Source organism: Semicossyphus pulcher, unplaced genomic scaffold, assembly GCF_022749685.1.
Source record: "Semicossyphus pulcher isolate SPU_LCO1_2020_fin unplaced genomic scaffold, fSemPul1.0.p SCAF_20, whole genome shotgun sequence".
Taxonomy (NCBI): domain Eukaryota; kingdom Metazoa; phylum Chordata; class Actinopteri; order Labriformes; family Labridae; genus Semicossyphus; species Semicossyphus pulcher.
In genome coordinates this window covers 22152673-22172877 of record NW_027211694.1, presented here as the reverse complement: position 1 = coordinate 22172877, position 20205 = coordinate 22152673, and the positions used below count along the sequence as shown (strand labels likewise).

The window sequence follows — 20205 nt, the reverse complement described above, 5'->3', positions numbered from 1 at the left end:
GTAGATGTTAGAGCCCTATAGTCAGGTGCACCGAGCTGAGGTAGCTCAGCAGTGCCCAGGAGTTAACTTTTTGGGCACCTTGCATGCTACCAGCCCAGGTCACCGCAGGTTGAGCTACTGCAGCCCCGAGGTCAAACACAATGACTGTATTTAAAGATGGACGCCATCTCCACCTCCTCACATTGTACAAAAGTGAAGCTTAAACTCCCCCCGGAGCGTGCGCTGCCATCTTGCTCATTTGTATCCAGAGTGTGTGCAGCAGAGATCGGCTGGCTGAGCCGCAGTATTGACGCCCCACCCTTTCCTCTACCCGACACACACCTTTACCTTGTGTCCTTGTCGTGTTGGAGCCCTCAGGTGTCCTTGGCGTGTTGGAGCCCTCAGGTGTCCTTGGCGTGTTGGAGCCCTCAGGTGGGCTCAGTCTGCAGCAGAACAGCTTCTTGTGTCAGTCTAAAGCAGATATTCACGCTGATGGAAAGTTCACTGACAGTAGTGTTAGTGTTAGTTACGTCTCCTCTCGCCGTTCCTCCTCTACTCTGCTACTTGGGAACAGAACGCTGCAGGAGCCCCATTTGTCAACAGAGCTGTCAATCATGAGGCCACACCCCCTTTTTACAGCATCAAATAACTAATTAAAAGTAAACTTGTCAGAAAAATGAACACTTGGACATAAATCAGCATGATAAGAACTAACTATAATGACAGAAACCATGTTTGAGAAAAATGTATTTTGATTTTATACTTTGACTCATGTCCCATCTGTTAACATGGAGGAGGCGGGCTTTATGAGCTATACTGCAGCCAGTCAGCAGGGGGCGATAGAGAGGGTTTGGCTTCACTTTCATGTCGGCCATCTTTTTATTCAGTCTAGTTTAAATATAAAGGGAAAAGTACTTTGCAGGGGGAAACTGGAGGAAACCAGGGGAAGGACATGCTGCAATTTCCAGGTCAACAACTGCCGCTCAACTTCATGGCAGAATGTCACAGAAAGCTGAAGCTACCGCAGACATGGCTCACACACAACCGAGCTGCTGCCAAACCAGGTGGGACCGCAGCCACACACCCTCCTCCTCACCACAGAGACCTGGACACAGGACAGACTTCGCCGACACACAGGAGGCAGAACTCAAGGACACATTTCACTCAGAGGGAGATAATGAGACATCCTGTTCAGTCTACAGTCCAACTATAAACATATTCTAGCTGGACTGCGTGTTAGTCATGTCATCGTCCGTTATCGTCCAATTCTTTTAACTTTATTTCTTTAAAGTACTTTTATTCCCTGTTTCTTTTAAAACCAGATGATTGTATGACCTTTTCTTTTATATTTTGTAGCCTTTTTGAAGCACTTTTATTTTGAAAAGCTCTATAAATGAATGACATTACTATTTAAACAACTGATGAAGCTGCAGCACTGTTGAAATGTCTGTTTGCACCATTTAAACTTTGTTTTCTTTCCTGTTTTTCCCTCTAATGTGCCTAAAAACACATTTTATGTCATCTGTAATAAAATCATTACGCCGCCTGACTGTACACACACCAGATTAATCTGTTAATGAGTCCAAACAGAAGTAGTTTAGTCACGTTTCTGTCACCTCGTCAGTCTGCTCTGTGTTTATCACTTGCAGTGAACTTTGAGCAGAGCGACTGATGGAGGGAAAGCGTCCAGATAGTGAAGCTGACTAATCTCAGCATCTGGCACAGTCGTATATTCCTGCAGATGCCGGCTGCCGATTGGACGTCCTGGAAAGATCATGTAGGAAATATCATATCAGCCTGTCAGATATGATTAATGAGCAACAGCAAAGCAGCTGAGGAGTTACAGTAATATTACAAACAGGCTGTGAACTCCGTCATTAAAGGAGAGTTAGAGGCCGTTTACATCCGAGTGAACACTGAATACTCTCTCTGTATTAAAGGGGCTATATGTAAGATTTTATATATATTCATCAATTAAATATCATTTTTTATTACCAATGTGTAAAGGGACAGTAGAGGAACTGATCAATTGAGACCTTCCCCAACGTCCTCCATCGGCCCTAACAACCTGTGGGCTGAGTTTTATGTAAAGCACTCGGGACAGTTTTTCCACGAAACAAGAGGATGTGACGTATCTGCGCGTTCGCGAGTACCTCTGCCGAGAGGTCATTCTCCGCCACTACAGTCAACAGTGTGCAACACGGGACAACGCAAGCTCTGAAATGGAGACGGATAATACCGACAAACGACAGCACCCACAACAACACAAACTACACACAAGAATAAAAACAAAAATACATTTTATCTAGTGAAGCCCGTCTGACCAAACAGGAAGTGATCGTCGTCGGGGGAGAAACTAGAGTTACCATCAGCAGGGCATGCGGATCATGGAGACCGTCGATTGCTTTTGGGGATCAAAACAGACCCACAACTTATTGTTGTCATAGAAACAAAGCCCGCGTGCAGCGTTTTTTTCTCTCACAGCACAAGTGCTTCATCCCAGCTCTCTCCAGCCGCCCTGCCCCGCCTGGCTAATGTTCGCTGATGCTTGTGATGATTTGCTGGTTCGCCGGCCTACTTTGCAGTTGCCTACTTAGCATGCCAGAGTCATCCAGTGTATTTATGTTAGAGCTAGTTGGCTAACCTTAGCATGCTCGCTAACGTTATGACAAATACTATCTGAGCGTGTGTGTCAGTTATCTAGCTTGACAAATAACTTTGCCAGCTAACATTACAAATGGTGTTGATTTAGTTAATTATGTAGAAGAATAAAGCAATAAACTAAACTACCGATTGTTTTCTTTTAGCCAATATCATTGCATTACCTCCCTAGGCTAAGGTTAGCCAGCCAGCTGTAAGCTGGCAACAAGCTACTGTTAGCTTGTCTGCTATCGCAAACGATTTGCCAGTTAGGCAAAGTAGCAAAACACCGTGGAGTAGATAACATCAGCTAACTGACGCAGACTCACGGAGCTGATCTGGCTGGTAATTGAGTAATTTGCCGTTTGGTTACGAAGCACAATGCCAGATTCATGCAGTGTAGTTTTGTTAGAGCTAGTTGGCTAACCTTAGCATGCTCGCTAACATTATGACAACAAAAATACAATGTTTTTATGACAATAAAATAAGTGTGTACGTCAGTGTCAGTCAGTCTAGCTTGACATGTTAGCTTAACTTTGCCAGCTAACATGATACTAACTGAGGTATTATGACAAACAGTGTTGATTTTGAACAACATGATGCCGGCCAACATGAGACTATGCAATGAACACATCTCGTCAGTGAAAAGTAAACAGAGCCGGTGAGTTCCGAGACTGAGCATGCTCAGATTCGTGTCTCTTCGGCAAAAACCCTGGATGCTCGTTCATGCGTGCGAGTGTCCGTGCAAGCGCATACAAGAAGGTTGACTGCAGTTCCCTCAACGGCCGACCGTGTCGCGAGGGATGAGAATTTTCTGAAAGTTATATATAGCACCTTTAAGACTTTAAAGTGACACATTGCTGTTCTGAAAGAATAAAATAAAATCAATGAAGTTTGTGAGGTGACATGTTTATTTCCTGGAGCAGACTGTCTCCTCCTCCGGTGTCGGCCTGACGATGACAGGAGGGAGTCATGTAACGCAGCAGAGATGTAAACACACACGGCTCAGGTGCAATGAGAAAACAAACTTTGACCAAATCAAATGAAGGCGTCGCGCTGTGATGGATTAAAGCTGTTTTTATATTTATCACAGGAGAAAACAAACGGCTGTTTGTGCAGAAGAAACACAGAGCTGGGTTTTTACAGGTTTGCTGGTTTTGTGCAGACAAGCCAAGAGGAGTTAAAGGAACACGTGTCGTTTTTGTTGTTCGTTTTTGAATGAAATCTGTAGTTTAACCACATCAATGAGTCAGTGTGAATGTTTAAATGCAGGAAGTGAGTCACATTAAAGTTTGGACTGCGGGTGCATGAGCCATTTCAACATATTCAGCATGAAATCAATGCAAGAGATGATCTTCATTCTACAAACAGAATAGTTTCACACAGTAAAGACGGGGAAGGCAATTTATCTTGGATGTAGTTTTTACTGTCGTACCAGCTGCACAGAAAAGGCACAGAGAGGTCTCATCTAGTGAAGGGCTCATTGCCCAATATGAACTCACTCAAAAATGTAAAATGCTTCAAATAAAGCATCCAAGGCACACGGTCGGAAAATTAAAATGCCTTTATTTTACATGACAAGACATGTCTTTGCCAAGTAACATAAAGGCATAGCACAGCACACACCTCCATCCATCATCTACACCGCTTATTCTGTTCAGGGTCGCGGGGGGCTGGAGCCTATCCCAGCTGTCATTGAGCGAGAGGCGGGGTTACACTCACTCACTCAGCCAATCACAGAGCTGACACACAGAGACAGACAACCTTTCACGCTCACACTCACACCTACGGGCATTTTAGAGTCACCAATGAACCTACCGAGCATGTCTTTGGACGGTGGGAGGAAGCTGGAGTACTTGGAGGGAAACACACAGAAAGGCCCACTACGTCTGAACCGGGAATCGAACCAGGAACCGTCTTGCTGTAAGGCTATGAGCGCTAACCACTGCACCACTGTGCAACTCTGATTAAGGTGCCTTCATCAGTAACTGGAGGCAGCTGTCTAACATGTTTACTCTCTATGCTGCCGTCACAGTCAGCAGGCAGCAGACGACGCTGACATGCCACCACAATAATGGCGGCTACACAAGATGGCGAAGCACATTAATTGGTCGCCAGATTCGTCTGTAAGTTGCTTTAAATGTCTTTATATAACAGAGAGAAGAGATTCATGTGTTCCCAGATCTCATGAGAGTGTTGCAGGTCATGCACAAAGAGAAGTTTAGAGTCGTCTGTGGAAACAAAATGCCATTTCAGTGTCTGCTCAATAAATATGTTGTTAGTGAAAATGGGTCCAATATTTACTCCGGTGACGACAGGGCAAAACAACTCGCCTTCAATTCTGCTGTTTTGTGAATGGACTCAGGATGTGCAGCTTCTCTCCACCTTCCCCCTCCTGCACGCTCTCTGACACCTGAGTGGTTAAACCGCATTATCTCCGCTCCCATCTCCTTCAAAGTCGACAAAGAAAGACAGTTCATGGAAACAAAATAATGAGTGTGGATGATGAAGCGTACAGATCTGCTGCACAGATTGCGTCGCTTTAAGATGAAAGAAATATTAGCAGTGTCAGCTCAATTTTCCAGAAGTGTTCTTCAGGCCGGTTGTTTGTGCCGGCGCACAGAGGAGCGATAAGAGATGTAATGAGCAGATACAGGCTGCACGGACACACAAAGGAGACGACCACAGTCTGTTTTCTGCTACTGTTTTATTTAATCTGTTCAGTACTGGAGTTTCATGGACCAAACAATGGCACAACACTGCGTTACAGTTTCTCTCTTTGGGTACAACCGACTAACACAAACGTTAAAATTATTCCTCTACAAATTGGACTAAAGTACAAACATACACAGTCTCGTTCTCTGTCACAGGCACCCGGCACAAAACACACACACCTACTGCACACACACTCTCACACACACACACCCTTTCACAATAGAATACATTCTCAGGAAAAAAAACAAAAAACAGTCAATTATGAATTTTAGAGCATTTCATTTTTTTCATCCCTCATATTGAACAGTGCCCACCTCAAACAGGAAGCAGGCCGTACCTTTACACGTCTGTGTGCCAGCTATGTGGCAAAGCCTGTTACCTGATGACAGTATGCTTTTATTTTGGAGGGTTTTCTGATGATCCAGTGAACTCACTGACATTTGGGGTTGTGGTTAGAGAGTTTTAGGGCGTGATTATCAGCCGATGCGTGAGAAATATGTCATTAAAGTTATCGCCCGTCGTATCTTTTGACCTCTTATTTTGAAAGGAGCTCTCACTATGACCGGCTCAGTGCCATGCAGGACCATGCCGGTGGTTTTACCTGCTTCAGCCCAATAATTACAAATTCTTCACATGACTGCAGACCGTTTTTCCAAAGTGCAAGTTTCTGATTGGTTTCCCGCCTTCCAGCCATGTTGGTTTCATTTCAGTAATCTATTAAAATTAACATACGGACACCGGGAACATTTTACATTTAGTTTGTGGGTTTGTCAGTTTGGTTACTGTTTGTGCATGCTAAGATCTTGCACCAGAGAGCTGTGTTTTTGGAACATGAGATCAAGAAGACAAAACGTGTGCATGGACGGGATAGTGTGTGTTTGTTGCATTAAGAACAAAGAGCCAGGTAGAGGAGGTTTGAGGTTCCACCTAAGTCATAAAATCAGGATGGAGAAACAAGTTGAAGACATGTCAGTGGTATCTGTCCTCTCCATAGACTGTATAAAAAAATGGCCGACATTACAGCTCCCCAAAGCTGCTTTTCCACTGATCAAAAAACCAGCTAACACCCGCTAACAGCCGGCTTTTTTGCTTAGTGGGAAAGGCTACAATCGGCATTCAGTCAAATGACTCTGCAGTAAACCCGGGGAATAATCGCGTGTTGACACAAGTTTTGTGTCTCCGCCCCCTTTCCGGGGCGATGCTATGCTCCGTCGGTAACTTCTGCGACTAGTCCTCATCTCAGCTACAAATTCCGCCCGTCTCCGTTCGAGCAGCGCTCGAACATCGTTCCAAATTTGTCGGCGCCGAGTTTGATAAACAGACTGAATGAGTAATAGATAAAATAAAGACCTAACCACCGTAACATCTTCACTGGTTACTAATCCTGTCTCCGGCGCGTTTGTGACGTCAGACGGTGACGCAGCAGAAAAGAGACCGACAGGAGGATACTTCACTGGCACTGGGAAAAGAGACAATCGGCATCTATTAGCAGGTCTTCCCGGGTCTAAAAAACCTGCATCAACATGCTAATTTAAATTGGACAGGGGTGTAAAAGAGAAGCCAAACCCTCTCTATCGCCCCCTGCTGACTGGCTGCGGTATAGCTCATAAAGCCCGCCTCCTCCATGTTAACAGATGGGACATGAGTCAAACTATAAAATCAAAATACACGTCAAATAATTTTTTCTCAAACATGGTTTCTGTCATTATAGTTAGTTCTTATCATGCTGATTTATGTCCACGTGTTCATTTTTCTGACAAGTTTACTTTTAATTAGTTATTATATATACGCTACGCTATATAAAGGGGGTGTGACCTCATGATTGACAGCTCTGTTGACAAATGGGGCTCCTGCAGCGTTCTGTTCCCGAGTAGCAGAGTAGAGGAGGAACGGCGAGAGGAGACGTAACTAACACTAACACTACAGTCATTGAACTTTCCATCAGCGTGAATATCTGCTGTTAAACACGCCGACGTGTCGGATCTTTGAAGCCAACAGAAGCTGACATGAACTGAAACAAAACTGGCTTCTTGCACTTTGGAAAACATTTTACAGTAAACATGATTTGTAGTTAATGGTCTAAAACATGCAAAAGCCTGCAGCATGGCCCTTTAATAATCATCGGGCCTTGATGAGCTCTAAATTAGCACTGCTCCTTATCTTCCTTGTGCTCAGCACAAAGACTAGCAGCTTCCTCCTTTCATGATTCACACTGTTAAGGAGCTTTTACACCAATAAGGGATATCACAAATGTATTTTAATCGTCTGTCAGGGAAGCATCACAACACCCAGATGAAGCTTACAGTTGAAGCAGCGAGCGCTACAGGCGCCTCTTGTTCTGACTGTCCCTGCCTTTACATTCACCTCCAGACCAACACTCCAGTCACACCGTACATGTTTAACACCGTACATGTTTAACGACTCCACTCGCATCGTGTGGATATAGATTCCACCTTCGAAACGCGGTGTAGGATTTCATAGACATATTAGTACCAACGGGAATGACACAGAAACACTTAGTTGGGTTATAAAAGAAAAGCATATTATACGAACTGTACTTCCTGTTTAATAGTATCGTGAGTAGTGTTTTAGGCATATACTGTAGTAGTATGTAATGTAATGTATAATGCCATCATACAAGAAGCCTTTATGGTGACGCTTCCTCTCTCTGGCAGCTATAGGACATGTTTGAAGGATGAAGCAGGACCAGGCGGTGAAAACACAGACACACTATAGTGGTGGTGGAAAGTTTGAGCCGTCTAATATCTCACACTGTCTCTTTCAATCCTCTGTGCGCATTAGTTTAACATACAGTCTCCGCTTTTTAGAAGCTTAAATGTGTCCTCTGTGTGTGTGTGTAAATGGAGCTGAGAGATTTCAGGGGTTACTGCAAGCTACAGAGAGGGAGCACTAACAGGAGACACAGCTGACGTCCTCTCTCACCACCGCCACACGTGGCACATTTCAAAACAACACAAACAAAAGGAACAAATACGTAACTTTTTTCCTACAGTTTAAAATATAAAATTCAAGTGCAATTAAAGTTCCAAATATTAGTTACATCACATACATTTCTCTCTAAAGTAACATTCTGTTACTTGCAGGTAGTTTATCTCAACTGTTATATATTTTTTCTTTATTATTTAAAAAAAATTACAATATAGACTTTCTGATTCACCCCGTTTAATCTTTCCCTGTGCTCCAAGGGATAAAGCACCCACTGAAGTGGAACGGTTCCCCACTTTAACATTTCCTTTCTAATCTTTATAAGTGCACCAACTGTTCCCTTATCTTTGTCTCGTGCACACTGGGGCCAATAAAGAAATCCAAATCAGGATACATCCATGTACACTGTGTGGGCCGATACATCCTAACACATCATGCATGTCCACACAAACACACATCTTACATATTTGTACGTCAACGTATCTAAAACATCTGTGACGAGGGCCTCTGCAAGTTCTGACATGTTCAGTATAAATATTACAAAAACAAAACAACAACACAGAAAACAAAGCAGTTGGAGGAAGGTAAAAAAACAACAACGTGTTAATGAAGGTGCAGAAATCTGAGAATGGCCGACAGAGAAGAAGAAATAGTGCAGAAATAGGGTTTGACCGATACGTTGGTTTGCTCATACTGGCCTTTTACTAAATACCGGGAGTGTCACTTTTACTTAGACGAGAAGATTCATTTAATCTTTCCATTAAATATGAAGCTAAAGCCAGTTAGCTTTACTTACAATAACAGGGGAGGCAGCTAGCCTGGCGCCATCCAATGGTACAACAAAACAACAGAACCAGGAAGTCACTGCCTCCGGCCAAGAAGACGTCGGACACATCACCGCATGTTGTTGTTTTTACACTTTGGTTTGTGTACAGATTATCAACCCAGATTCAGAATTGCTGGTAGGTGTTTACTTTGGACGGAGCGAGGCTAGCTGCTTCACCATTTCAAGCTAAGCTAACCAGCAGCAGGCTGTCGCTTCATAGTAACCATTCAGACATGAAATTACTGTCTTCTCTTTCTTAGCAGGAAAGCTAATGAGCACGTTTTCACATGAAGAACGATTCCTTTGATGCCCTATAATTGCACTATAAGGGTCTGTGTCCGCTAACCCATTTGTATTTTTGCGCTGGCAGCGCCCACAACCTCAGTTTCAGAGCGCTTCTCACCGGCGCTTACTGTTGCTAGGTTACGAAAGTCGTCTCGCGGACTTCCACTTCCCTCAGCAGGGATCGTTAAAGTAGCAGTAAGCAGCATGAACATTCCCATGTAAAAAACATTCCGTCTCTCTGTTGTACTCCGCTACACCAAACATGCACGCACATTACCGTAAGAGCTACCGTTACCTGTCGCGCATCACTTCGCTCTTCTGCCCCTAACACTCCCACTTGTCTGACCCCTGTTTTCATTCAGGGCTCTCTTTGTAGCTTTTTTCTCCTCCCAGCTTTTCCTTCTTTTTGCTTCATTAGCAGTTTATGCCATTGTCGGCAAAGGAGGTACAGGAAATGTACTGCTAGTTGCCATAGCTCCTGACAGACACAACCTCTGCGTGCGTACTGCTGACACAAATGGAAACTGGATGACGCTAGTTTGAACAGAGCTGCTGTAATTGGCCAGTTACGTGGAATGCTAACCCTGATTGGTTGTTTGATTAAGACCAGACACATTTTTTGACAAACTAAATACAACGGGGCGGGCGTTCACAGTCACAGATCAGACATCAACACCATTTCAATTTTATATTGTTAAGGAAATGCAAGGATCAAAATGTGTTATTTTAACCAAAATCTTATGAAATAATGTTACCTACTGTCACTTTAAGTTGTTTTAAATTGTCTGTATAATATTTGTTTTTACTCAAGGAAATTTGACAAAGAAACCATTAAAACAAAGGAATCGTGTCCTGGCGTTAGCAGCAGCTCTCTCTACACCTGGAAATTGTACCCTCGAAAAAACTAAAGGATTAGCTTCTCCTCCGCCGCTGTTGTTGACAAAGTTTATATCGGAAGTCCTTCCCCTTCTTGATTGTGATTGGTTGTTGAGAAAGAAGTGACGAGCATGGCAATGTTCCAAAAGTTTAACTATTTTCAACTGAGAGCACAGCGGAAAAAAAAACAGGTGACGCAGAGAAAATTGTCACTGCCAGTGCAAAACACGCCGTTAGTGGACACAGGCCCTAAAGTTGCCAGGTTGTGAGGACACATTTAAGATGTTGGCTGTTGTGGCGCCCCTGTGGCTTAGGGGTAAAAATGGCAACCACAAACTCTTTAAAACCATTTTCTGTAGACTTGAAAAATACTCAATTTAGTATTCAATATTCAAATACAATATGCACCATCAATATTGCCAGATATTGCACTTCTGCTGATGTAGCAAACAGGTGGGCCCTTCTGCCTTAAGGGCCTACGTGCGGTCATAAACATTGAGACTAAACCCTCAGTACTTGAACATGTTTGGTATAAAATGGTCTATTTTAAAGAAACAATATATACACACAATACATACGTGGTGGTTTCTGCTACAAAATTTAAAATACTGGCCTTTAAAAAAACCCATATCGGTCAAACCGTATACTAAAAGCTGCACTAACTGGAGGGAGGGTGTCAGTTAAGGATGTTTTACTAGTTAAAGATCTGGAAAGGCATCATGTGACAAATACAGGAAAAGAAGATGATTAGTCACAGAAAGGGGACATAAATGTGTTGATCAAGGCAGAGGGGGAGTAGACGGGGGAGGGGGGGTTACATTTAGGTTGCTGGATTTGGAATGACGCAGGATGACAAGGGCTCCATTAACAGGAGATCGGAGAGGCTCCTCCTTCCTATTTGTACGGCCGTAGGAACCTTGTGACTTTGGAGCGCAGCAGTTTGATGAAGGAGCGAGGGAACATCTCTTTGGACTCCTGTGCCGTGTACCTGAAGTAGTTCTGGGGATGGGCCAGCACGTCAAACAGGGCCTTTATCAGCTTCTTGTCCTGTAGGGAGAAAGACTTTAAACCCACTGGAGCAGTCATGTGAGGTGAGGATTTTTCAAGAACTATCACAGGAAAACCAAATCTTTATTTAAAAGGTTTTAATGATATTTTTTAGATACCGACCCGGGAGAATCCACAATTCTTATGCTTTTTGGAACCCACAGCTGCTTTCAACATAGTCCATGCGATTTATTTATTTTGAGCCTGGAGCATTGTGTTAGCATCAAAGAAGAGCTCTGGTCTTACTTATCTAACAGAAGAGTTACGGTCAGCCTTTGTTATTCTATATACTCCAAAGCAAATCTACCTTATTGGAGTCCCTCAGGGTTCAATTCCGGGGCCTATACTGTTTTCCTTTACATTACTCCCCTGTGGGTCCATCATTAAAATATATGGCATCTGATCCACTGTTACGCAGAGGACACACTAATTTACCCGCAACCCCATCCTCACCCCCCATCTGCCTCCCTTTACAGGTCTCCTTTACGTGTAAGGATTGGTTTTTGCTATTCGTTTATTTGCCTACAAATTAGTAAATTGGCTTGCTACAACCTATTTGTCTGACCTTTTAATATCACATGCTTTATTAAGGTAACTCAGGTCTACAAGTCTACCACTTGCTTCTGGTTGTCCCAAGATCTAGGCTAAAGCACAGTGACATTGCAGTTGTCGTAGGTCTTTTTTATGTTATTGTTCCTTTTTTCTTTCAAATTGGTGTTTTTTGATGTTAAAAACATCAACATAAATGTGTAAACTTTTAACTGTTGTTGTATTTTGTTGGATTGAATCCATCAGAATCAAATACCAGGCACCATGCGATCACAAGGCTGGCAATCTTTCAGTACCTTCAGTATCTCCTGGTGGTTCTCTGAGGCGTAAAGCCTGCCATCTCTCACTATGTCCTCTATCAGCTGCTGGTAGTCCTCTGGAACACAACAGGGGTAAATGATGAGGTACAATATATTATGGAGTAGATAGATTCTTATTAAGCAGAGCTTTGTCTTGGTATAAAAATCAGTAACAACAAATAAGTCAATCACAGCACCACTCACCATCGTAGGTGACATATGGAACTTGGAAGCCTTTGCCACTGTTGCCCTCGTTGGACTTGAACTGAATCCAGAGCTTACGAGAGCGAGAGGTGAAGGCGATGGGCCGCTCGTAGGTCTGACACGTCTCGTAGGTGGTGATGGAGGTGGAAAGGGCTGGAGAAGGAATAAAACCATCTTAGCATCATAGTCTGCTACATCTTCATTTCTAGGACTGTCAGGGCCTAATCGGACTGGTATCACTCCGGTCAAAGTTTGTGGACGATTGGAAACTGGTTTGCATCGTGTATTTGAATATTTATAAGGAATTATGTTTCAGTAAAGAGATTTTCATCAGGTAATTTAGGTCTTTGTTTCCACTAAAGTTGGCCCATTTCTTTTGCATTTACCTGTCAAAGTAAAACAGGTGTGCAGTAACATGAAATCGTCTTACAGAGTAAAACCTGTCTGTCGTTCTGTTCTGGAAAAATGAAAAGGTCACTTTACCACTCTTCCTCATGACCAGCACGTCTCCACACTCATCCTCGATGGGGAGGAATATCTCTGGTACCACAATGAGGATCCGTCTCTTGTGTGGGGGGTTGATGGTCCAGACACAGTCCACATTGGACGGGTAATCTCCAGGGTAGTTAGGAGACTCGATGTAGCCCGTGTATTCTCCCAGCTCACCTCCACACAGCTGGTCTGAGGGCAAAATAACAAACACTTTCAACACAACAGCACCCATGTACCAATGAATAAGAGAGCTGATTAGATACGTTAGCATCTGGCTGAATGAAAACGCTGAGCAGTTTTACTTTTGCAGTGGGAGACGTTGGTGGCACCGTCAAAGTCCGTGGTGGTGTTCCCTGGGCAGGTGATGCAGTAATTCTGTCCAAAGTCAGACTGGTATGTTCCTGCTGGGCAGCGGATGCAGCGGTGGGTGCTGGAGTTGTAGTAATGTCCCGGAGCACAGTGCACTGAGGAGGAACACACACAATGATATAGACAGCAGACCATTTTTAAGATGCATCTCACAGCTGGGATATAATTCATGCACAGATTACAGAACAGGCGGATAAACAAGCACTAAGGCCTGTATAGACGACTTCACTGTGCAAATTGCCTTCTCGTACACATCTGCACGATCCTTTATGATGACATTAACAATGAAACTGCTGACAGATGGCTTGTCTCATCGCAAATGTCAGTATTTACATAAAGAGTTTTGTGGCTGCAGATAAAAACCTCCAATTACACAGAAGGAAGTCAAGAATCTATAGAATATAAACAAGACTGAGAGTCATGCTTGGAGCTAAATGCTCACAATCACAATGCTAGAACGCTGATGCTTACCATGTTCACAATCTCACCGGGTTCATAATGAATGTCTGTACAAAGTTTGATCTAATCCGTCTTATAACTGCAGAAACTTTCAACTAACAGTGAAAAATGTGATTGTTGTGGGGGTCGCCACCTTAGGCATCTAAGGTCGCCATCACATCCTCTGGGGGCCACAAATATTCAGTCGTTCATTTGGAAAGGGAAAATATGTGGCACTAGAGGAAAAGTCACAAAATCATTCGGATCATCCTCCTGGCACCGTAAATAACTGTATCAAATTTAATGGCAAACCAATTGAAGGATTGCCAAGAGAAATATCTGAGCACAAATCCAAAAATATCAGCCTAATGGAGGCATGATGTTAACATTTTATTATTGACTTATAAATCGTTAAATGGGCTCGCTCCAACCTTTCTCTCAGACACTTTAATCCCACATCTTTTATCAAGGACACTCAGATCTACAGACCAGTTGCTTCTGGCTGTCCCGAGGTCAAAGTTGACGAGTGAGCTCAGGAGTGACCGAGCCTTTGCAGCTCCAAAGCTGTGGAACGCTTTGCCTCCACATGCTCGGCTGTCCCCCACACTGCCTGTTTTTAAATCAAACCTCTTATTCCTTTTCCTTTCCTATTGGTCTTAACGCTGTTTAATATGTGATCGTCCTGTTTTTAAATTGTTTTATTGTTGTTTTAATTGTTTTTTCAACTTTTGTTTAAATGTGCTTTATAAATACATTCTGACTGGGCTGGATGTGGTGGTAAAGACGAGTTAACACTTCTTTCATGGCGAGTTTAAATTGGCATTCACAATGAAAAGATACAAAATAAAAGTAATAACTAAAAACTAAAACAAATGTAGCTTTGTTTGGCTGTTGTTGGCAGATGTCGGAGTGTTGGCTGAAACAGAAACTTTACAAACAGCAGACAGACAGAGACGCGCACAAGCCTCACCTTTGGCCTCACAGTCCCTGAAGGAGACTGATGCCTCATACTTGGTCATGAGGCCTCCTCCACAGGGGAAGCAGAGGACGCGGCCCGGCTCGGGCTGGTAGGAGCCCAGCGGACACACCTGGCATGGACGGAAACCATCAGCGGAGAAATGTCCTGCTGGACACTGACCTGAGGGGGGGCAGAAGAAAACAATCTTTTTTTTTAGATTTCCTCTGTCAGTCATGGTAATTATCTTTCCGGTGAAGTCCACCCAAAGACCTCTGTAATTGAATACATGAACACTCTTCTTTTGTGCTCTCTTGTGGCTGTAGCAAACGTTCAGTTTGCATTGATGGCCACAAGGGGGTGACAACCCAACATATTCCATGTATGTTTCTCTAATGTAGAAAGTCTATGGCAGAGAAAAGTCTACAGTATTTTGGTAGTTAGGACAAAGAACTGGTTTCTGTCAGAAGAAAAAAACACCTGGGCCTTTTTGAATGACTGGTATGATTGGATGGTCAGTTACCTCCGCACTGAGACACGTTCTTTGCTCCAGCGATGCCCTGCCCCTCAGTGCTGGGACACGGCTCACAGGACAGCTGCCCCATCGTGTCCTGGTACGTCCCTGGAGGACACTGCACACACTGCTCCTGCTCCCCGCTGTAGAACGTCCCCACGCCACAGCTCGCTGAGGACCAAACCCGGGTGTATACTTTATCATGACAGAGCAGCAACATCACGACACCAGCTGACCACTCGTAAAACTCCAAACCTACCACACTTTCCCTCTCGGAGGACTTGTCCCGTGCTGCAGGCCTCGGCGCCCTCAGGGACCCTGGAGGGTTTCTGGGCCACCTCGTACTCCGTCCCCGAGAACTGGATGTAGAACTGCTGCTTGTTGATGGACTTCCTGAGCGTCCGCATGGCGCTCTGCAGCTTCTGCTTCATCCGCTCCCGCACACAGTCCACGTTACACGAGTCTGAGGCATAAAACATGGAACATATTGTATTCTGCACATGGTTTGGTAGCAGTTTTTTAATATTTCTAATGTTTTATAGCATTAAAACTAACCTACATACTATTTGGCATGAGTTCATATCTTAAAGACTTTAAAATACAAACTTTATGTGAGAGATAACATCCCACCTGAGGCTTCCTCCTCCTTCATCTCCATCTCAAACTCCGCTGTGATGTGTGAAACCTCTTTCGTAGGAGATTTGCGTCCTCGTCGCCGCTTCTTGGACGAGTCACACTTGAGGTTGACAAAAGTTACCTGGCAGTCGTCGGTGCAGGGGAACTGGCCTCCTTCCAGGTGAGAAAACAGAGGTGAAGAATGAATAAGAACAGGTGAATAAGAATAAACTGTGAGTGTGAGCGGCTCGCTCTTTACCTTGCAGGTTCTGCCTGGTTGAGTCTCTGTGTTTCTCCTTGTTTCGGGGCCTCAGGTGACACTTGGCGTCTTTGATCTTAAACCGGGCCTTTTGCTTGATGGGTGGGGCCAGCGTGTCTTTATTCATACACAGCAGACGGAAACATGTCAGACAGACTGTTTGTCAGGAAACATTTCTAAAATGTCTGCTACACAACTGTATTTATTTATTTATGACATTTTTGACCAGATTAAACTTTATTTACTTTTTACGTCAGATAGGCAACAAGCAAGGAAGATTTTAAAGTATCCAACCGAAAGAAAGCCACAGCCACTTCCTGAAACACATGAACCTGCACTGCCTGATGACTGATGGAGGATGACTCCTTCGCTTACTCGCTCATGTCGATTTGCCATGTACAACATCAGGAAGATCAGACCCTACCTTTCAGAGCATGCAACACAACTGCTTGTACAGGCTCTCGTGATATCACGCATTGATTACTGCAACTCCCTCCTGGCAGGCCTTCCTGCATGCACATTCAAACCTCTGCAGATGATGCAGAACGCAGCAGTGCGACTGGTCTCCAATCAACCCAAAACGGCACATATCCCTCCACTGGCTCCCAGTCGCAGCTCGCATTAAATTCAAACCCTGTTGCTCGCTTACAAAACAGCAACAAAAACGTCTCCTGCCTACCTGAACGCCCTCATTCAGGTCTACACTCTGTCCCGCCCACTACGCTCTGCCAATGAATCTCCTCAGTCGCCCCCCGGTGGTGGAACGAGCTACCAAACTCCACTCGGTCCGCAGAGTCCCTTTCACCTTTAAGACGAAGCTACAGACCCAGCTCTTTATGAACACCTCTGACCTTAATGATAGTGATGCTATTGATGATGATGACATCGAGGATGTTGTTGATGCTGATTAGGATTTTCATGATGATGATGATGACTATACTGACTTTGTTGATGCTGCTGCTGATTATTATAAAACAAACAAAAGGCCCAGTGCCTGTCTGCACCAGTGTCCGGTCGCACTCTTCCTGACTTCGTTCCCTCCTGTCTCGATCGTTGCTTGTGTTGTATTAACTCTCAGATGTACGTTGCTTTGGACAAAAGCGTCTGATCAATGAAATTGTAACATTGTAACATTGGACTAGCTTGCTAGCTTTAGATTGCGGAAGAATCCAGTCATGTGCAATAACGGCATGAGCAGGTGCTTGCAGGTCGGTCGACAGGCAGGTAAGCCATCCGACAAAATCAGTGTCTGCTCCAGGGCCACAATGCAAGGCTAAAAGCGGCCCTGTCAGTCACAACGCATCATGATGGACAGTTTGCGACGTGCCTCAGGTACAGGTTTTCTCAGTTACAGTAACAGCCTCGTTCTCATAAATAATTTAGTTTGAATACATTTGAAAGAATGTCATAAACCTACATCATGAATGTTAGCAACTGTTTCATAAACCTGTTTCTGCGCGTTTACAACTTCAGCACCTCGGACAACGCCTGAAAGCTCAGCGGTGACAAGTGAATAAAGCCGATCAATGCTCAGATTAGCCGTCAGTGGCCCTGTGGGCTGCTCACCAGCAGCCTGTCCAATCTAACAATATCACTATCAGATGTAACGTCCATACGATTCCGGGCCCTCCTCTGCCGTGGGCTTCCACGCAGTTGCATGACCTGCTTCCATGGTGGTTACGATGCTGGACAAAACAACAACAATGCTTCTTAAATTGCTTCTACTGGCATCTTTCACACCTCTGCTGTTAGCTGCTGCCTCTTATACTGACAGCCCAGGTGTGACACACACAGCTCTTCCTCCCAGCATCCCACCTTTATTGACCATGATACCTTACTAATGTTTAACCTGCATCTTCTGATCGTAACAGTTTTGAGTCCAGGAGCTTTAATGATCTGCTTTCTTCACACATGAGATGCTGTTTGTGCACAGACTTCATTTCCCATCATGATTGTTCTACTGTACCTGCACAGGTGGGTAAGGCAGTGGTGGCGTTCCTCTTCTGAGGAGCTTTACCGGGCTGGACGGGCACGCCGCAGCTCAGCGTGTAGCTGTTCTCCGAGTCTGTAAGAAGCACGCACACACATTTAGACCATGAGAAAGGAGACATGAGGCCTGATGAGGAGAGTTCTGGGAGGCTACAAGTTTTAATTTCGTTAGCGGGTCGTCCTGCTCCATCAAACATCTGAGTTGTGTGTGTGTTTGACTTGGCGTTGGGCTGAGGCCACGGCACTGTTCTGAGGATTCAAAAGAATCTCACAAATGTTGATTGACCTAACTATCCATCCTGACACCATGAGATTTTAAACCCCTGTGGAGAAATTAAGGCCCAAATGAAAGATCTATGAATCCTGTCTCTCTATCTTGATACACACACAGGGATGCATTTCAAGTAAGAAATGAGGGATGAAGCCTTCGGAGGTCATAAAAGCGTGATGATTAAATAAGAGCCGGGCTGAATTCAGCCACAGGAATTTACGTGGCTCCGTCCCCCTAAAATTAAGACTCACTCCAGAAGGACAGAAAACAAATATTTCACCTCCTGCCTCACAGCTATTCATCACTCTCACACCACGGCCGCCAAGTCAAACGGATTGAGCGCCACGCTATGGAAAAGTGGCGCGATCAAAGCTTGTAATCACTTTACAGATGTGTGTTAAGTGCTATCACAGGAGGAGGAGCGCAGCGCCAGCCAAAGTGCTGCGACATGTGAAGCCAAACAAAACCCGGAGAGCGAAAAACACAGCAGTCTGAGAGGAGAGCTCCCCGAGGAGGCAGCACACGCAGCAGCACACACGCTGCAGTGGCACAGAGAGGAGGAGAGGGTGTGACTGCTACCTGTCGCCACCAGAGGGCAGCAACGTGTGCAGCATGTGCGGTTAAACTACACATCTGACAGAGAAGGACTTCAGTTTGATTTATCACCAACTTAAAGACTAAATCTTTTCACTTCATGAATTTAAGAGTTTTATTTTTTATTAGCTGAATATTTTTATTTAAAGAGATTTAAATAAAAAAGATAAATATGTTTCCAATATTCTCTCATTTCTCTCTAAAATAAACCGTCTTGCTCCCAGATTACTTCAGACAAATAAACTCACCTATTTATATAACCAGTCCTTATCGTACAGCTATTACAACTCAGCATCTAGGGTCCATAAATTAATGCACTTCAATCCATCCCATAGTTATGGAGGTGTTTCTATAAGGTTAGACACACCAAAGTCAGCAGGATTCACCTCCTGAAACAAAGACTCCCTGTTCAAAATCATTGACGAAAGCTGACGAAACATAAAAAACTAGATTATCAAAAACATTTTCCATCCATTATCTTTACCGCTTCTCCTGTTCCGTGTCGCCTATCAACCTTTCACGCTCACACTCACACCTACGGGCAATTTTAGAGTCACCAGTGAACCTGATGAGCATGTCTTTGGACTGTGGGAGGAAGCCGGAGTACCCACGCAGTCCAAAGACATGCTCGTTAGGTTCACTGGTGACTCTAAAATTAGCTCGGAGTGTGAGCGTGAAAGGTTGTCTGTCTCTGTGTGTCAGTCCTGTCGATCTGTCCAGGTGTAACCCCGCCTCTCGCCCAATGACAGCTGGGATAGGCTCCAGGGCCCCGCGACAGGATAAGCAGTGTAGATACTGGATGTGAGAACTAAACTAACAAACCAGCATTAAAAACTAATTCAAACAAAGCTGAAGATGAAACCAAAAAGTCAAAACCAAATAAAAATAAATACTATTATAACCGTGGGGGGGGGATTACACTTTCAGACACACAAACACACACACACACACACACACACACACACACACACACACACACCGATAGCACGGTTTGTGTGTCCCTGAATCTGTGATTTTGGAGCTGATGATAAGGTGAGAGGACGGTTCATGTTTAGGCAAGAACTGGTTACAGTGAAGGTTCGTTTAAGCCTCCAGGAAATGAATACAAGCCTGTGTAAATAGTGAGGCAAGTAAACATGTGTGTGTGTGTGTGTGTGTGTGTGTGCGCTTGTGTGTGTACCTGCGAGGAAGAGGGCGTTGGAGGGGCAGGAGAGCGAGCACACCTCCGCCCCTCCGCTCTTGGCGCAGGTCAGCTGGGCTCGGGGCGCTGGCTTCCCATTGGGCAGACACTTCACCGCCTCTGAGGAACACAGAGAGTCACATCACCATGACAACCACCTGGA

The 20205-nt window shown here is 44.4% G+C and overlaps 1 protein-coding gene across 3 annotated transcripts in view; it reads right to left on the bottom strand.

Moving 5' to 3' along the window:
• Nucleotides 1–11161: 11161 nt before the first annotated feature.
• Nucleotides 11162–20205, bottom strand: part of scube1 (signal peptide, CUB domain, EGF-like 1) — a 119291-nt gene continuing 110247 nt past the window's right edge. For 2 of the 3 annotated variants that reach the window (XM_069671069.1, XM_069671068.1), the window contains 12 exons: nt 20043–20162; nt 17975–18073; nt 16009–16125; nt 15765–15923; nt 15394–15597; nt 15144–15305; nt 14636–14803; nt 13161–13322; nt 12850–13047; nt 12367–12519; nt 12160–12239; nt 11162–11314 (listed from right to left, as the gene is read on the bottom strand). In XM_069671069.1, the coding sequence (XP_069527170.1) occupies nt 11162–11314; nt 12160–12239; nt 12367–12519; nt 12850–13047; nt 13161–13322; nt 14636–14803; nt 15144–15305; nt 15394–15597; nt 15765–15923; nt 16009–16125; nt 17975–18073; nt 20043–20162 (1775 nt within the window). The remainder of the gene's footprint in view (nt 11315–12159; nt 12240–12366; nt 12520–12849; nt 13048–13160; nt 13323–14635; nt 14804–15143; nt 15306–15393; nt 15598–15764; nt 15924–16008; nt 16126–17974; nt 18074–20042; nt 20163–20205) is intronic. The other variant, XM_069671067.1, reaches the window with a different exon arrangement.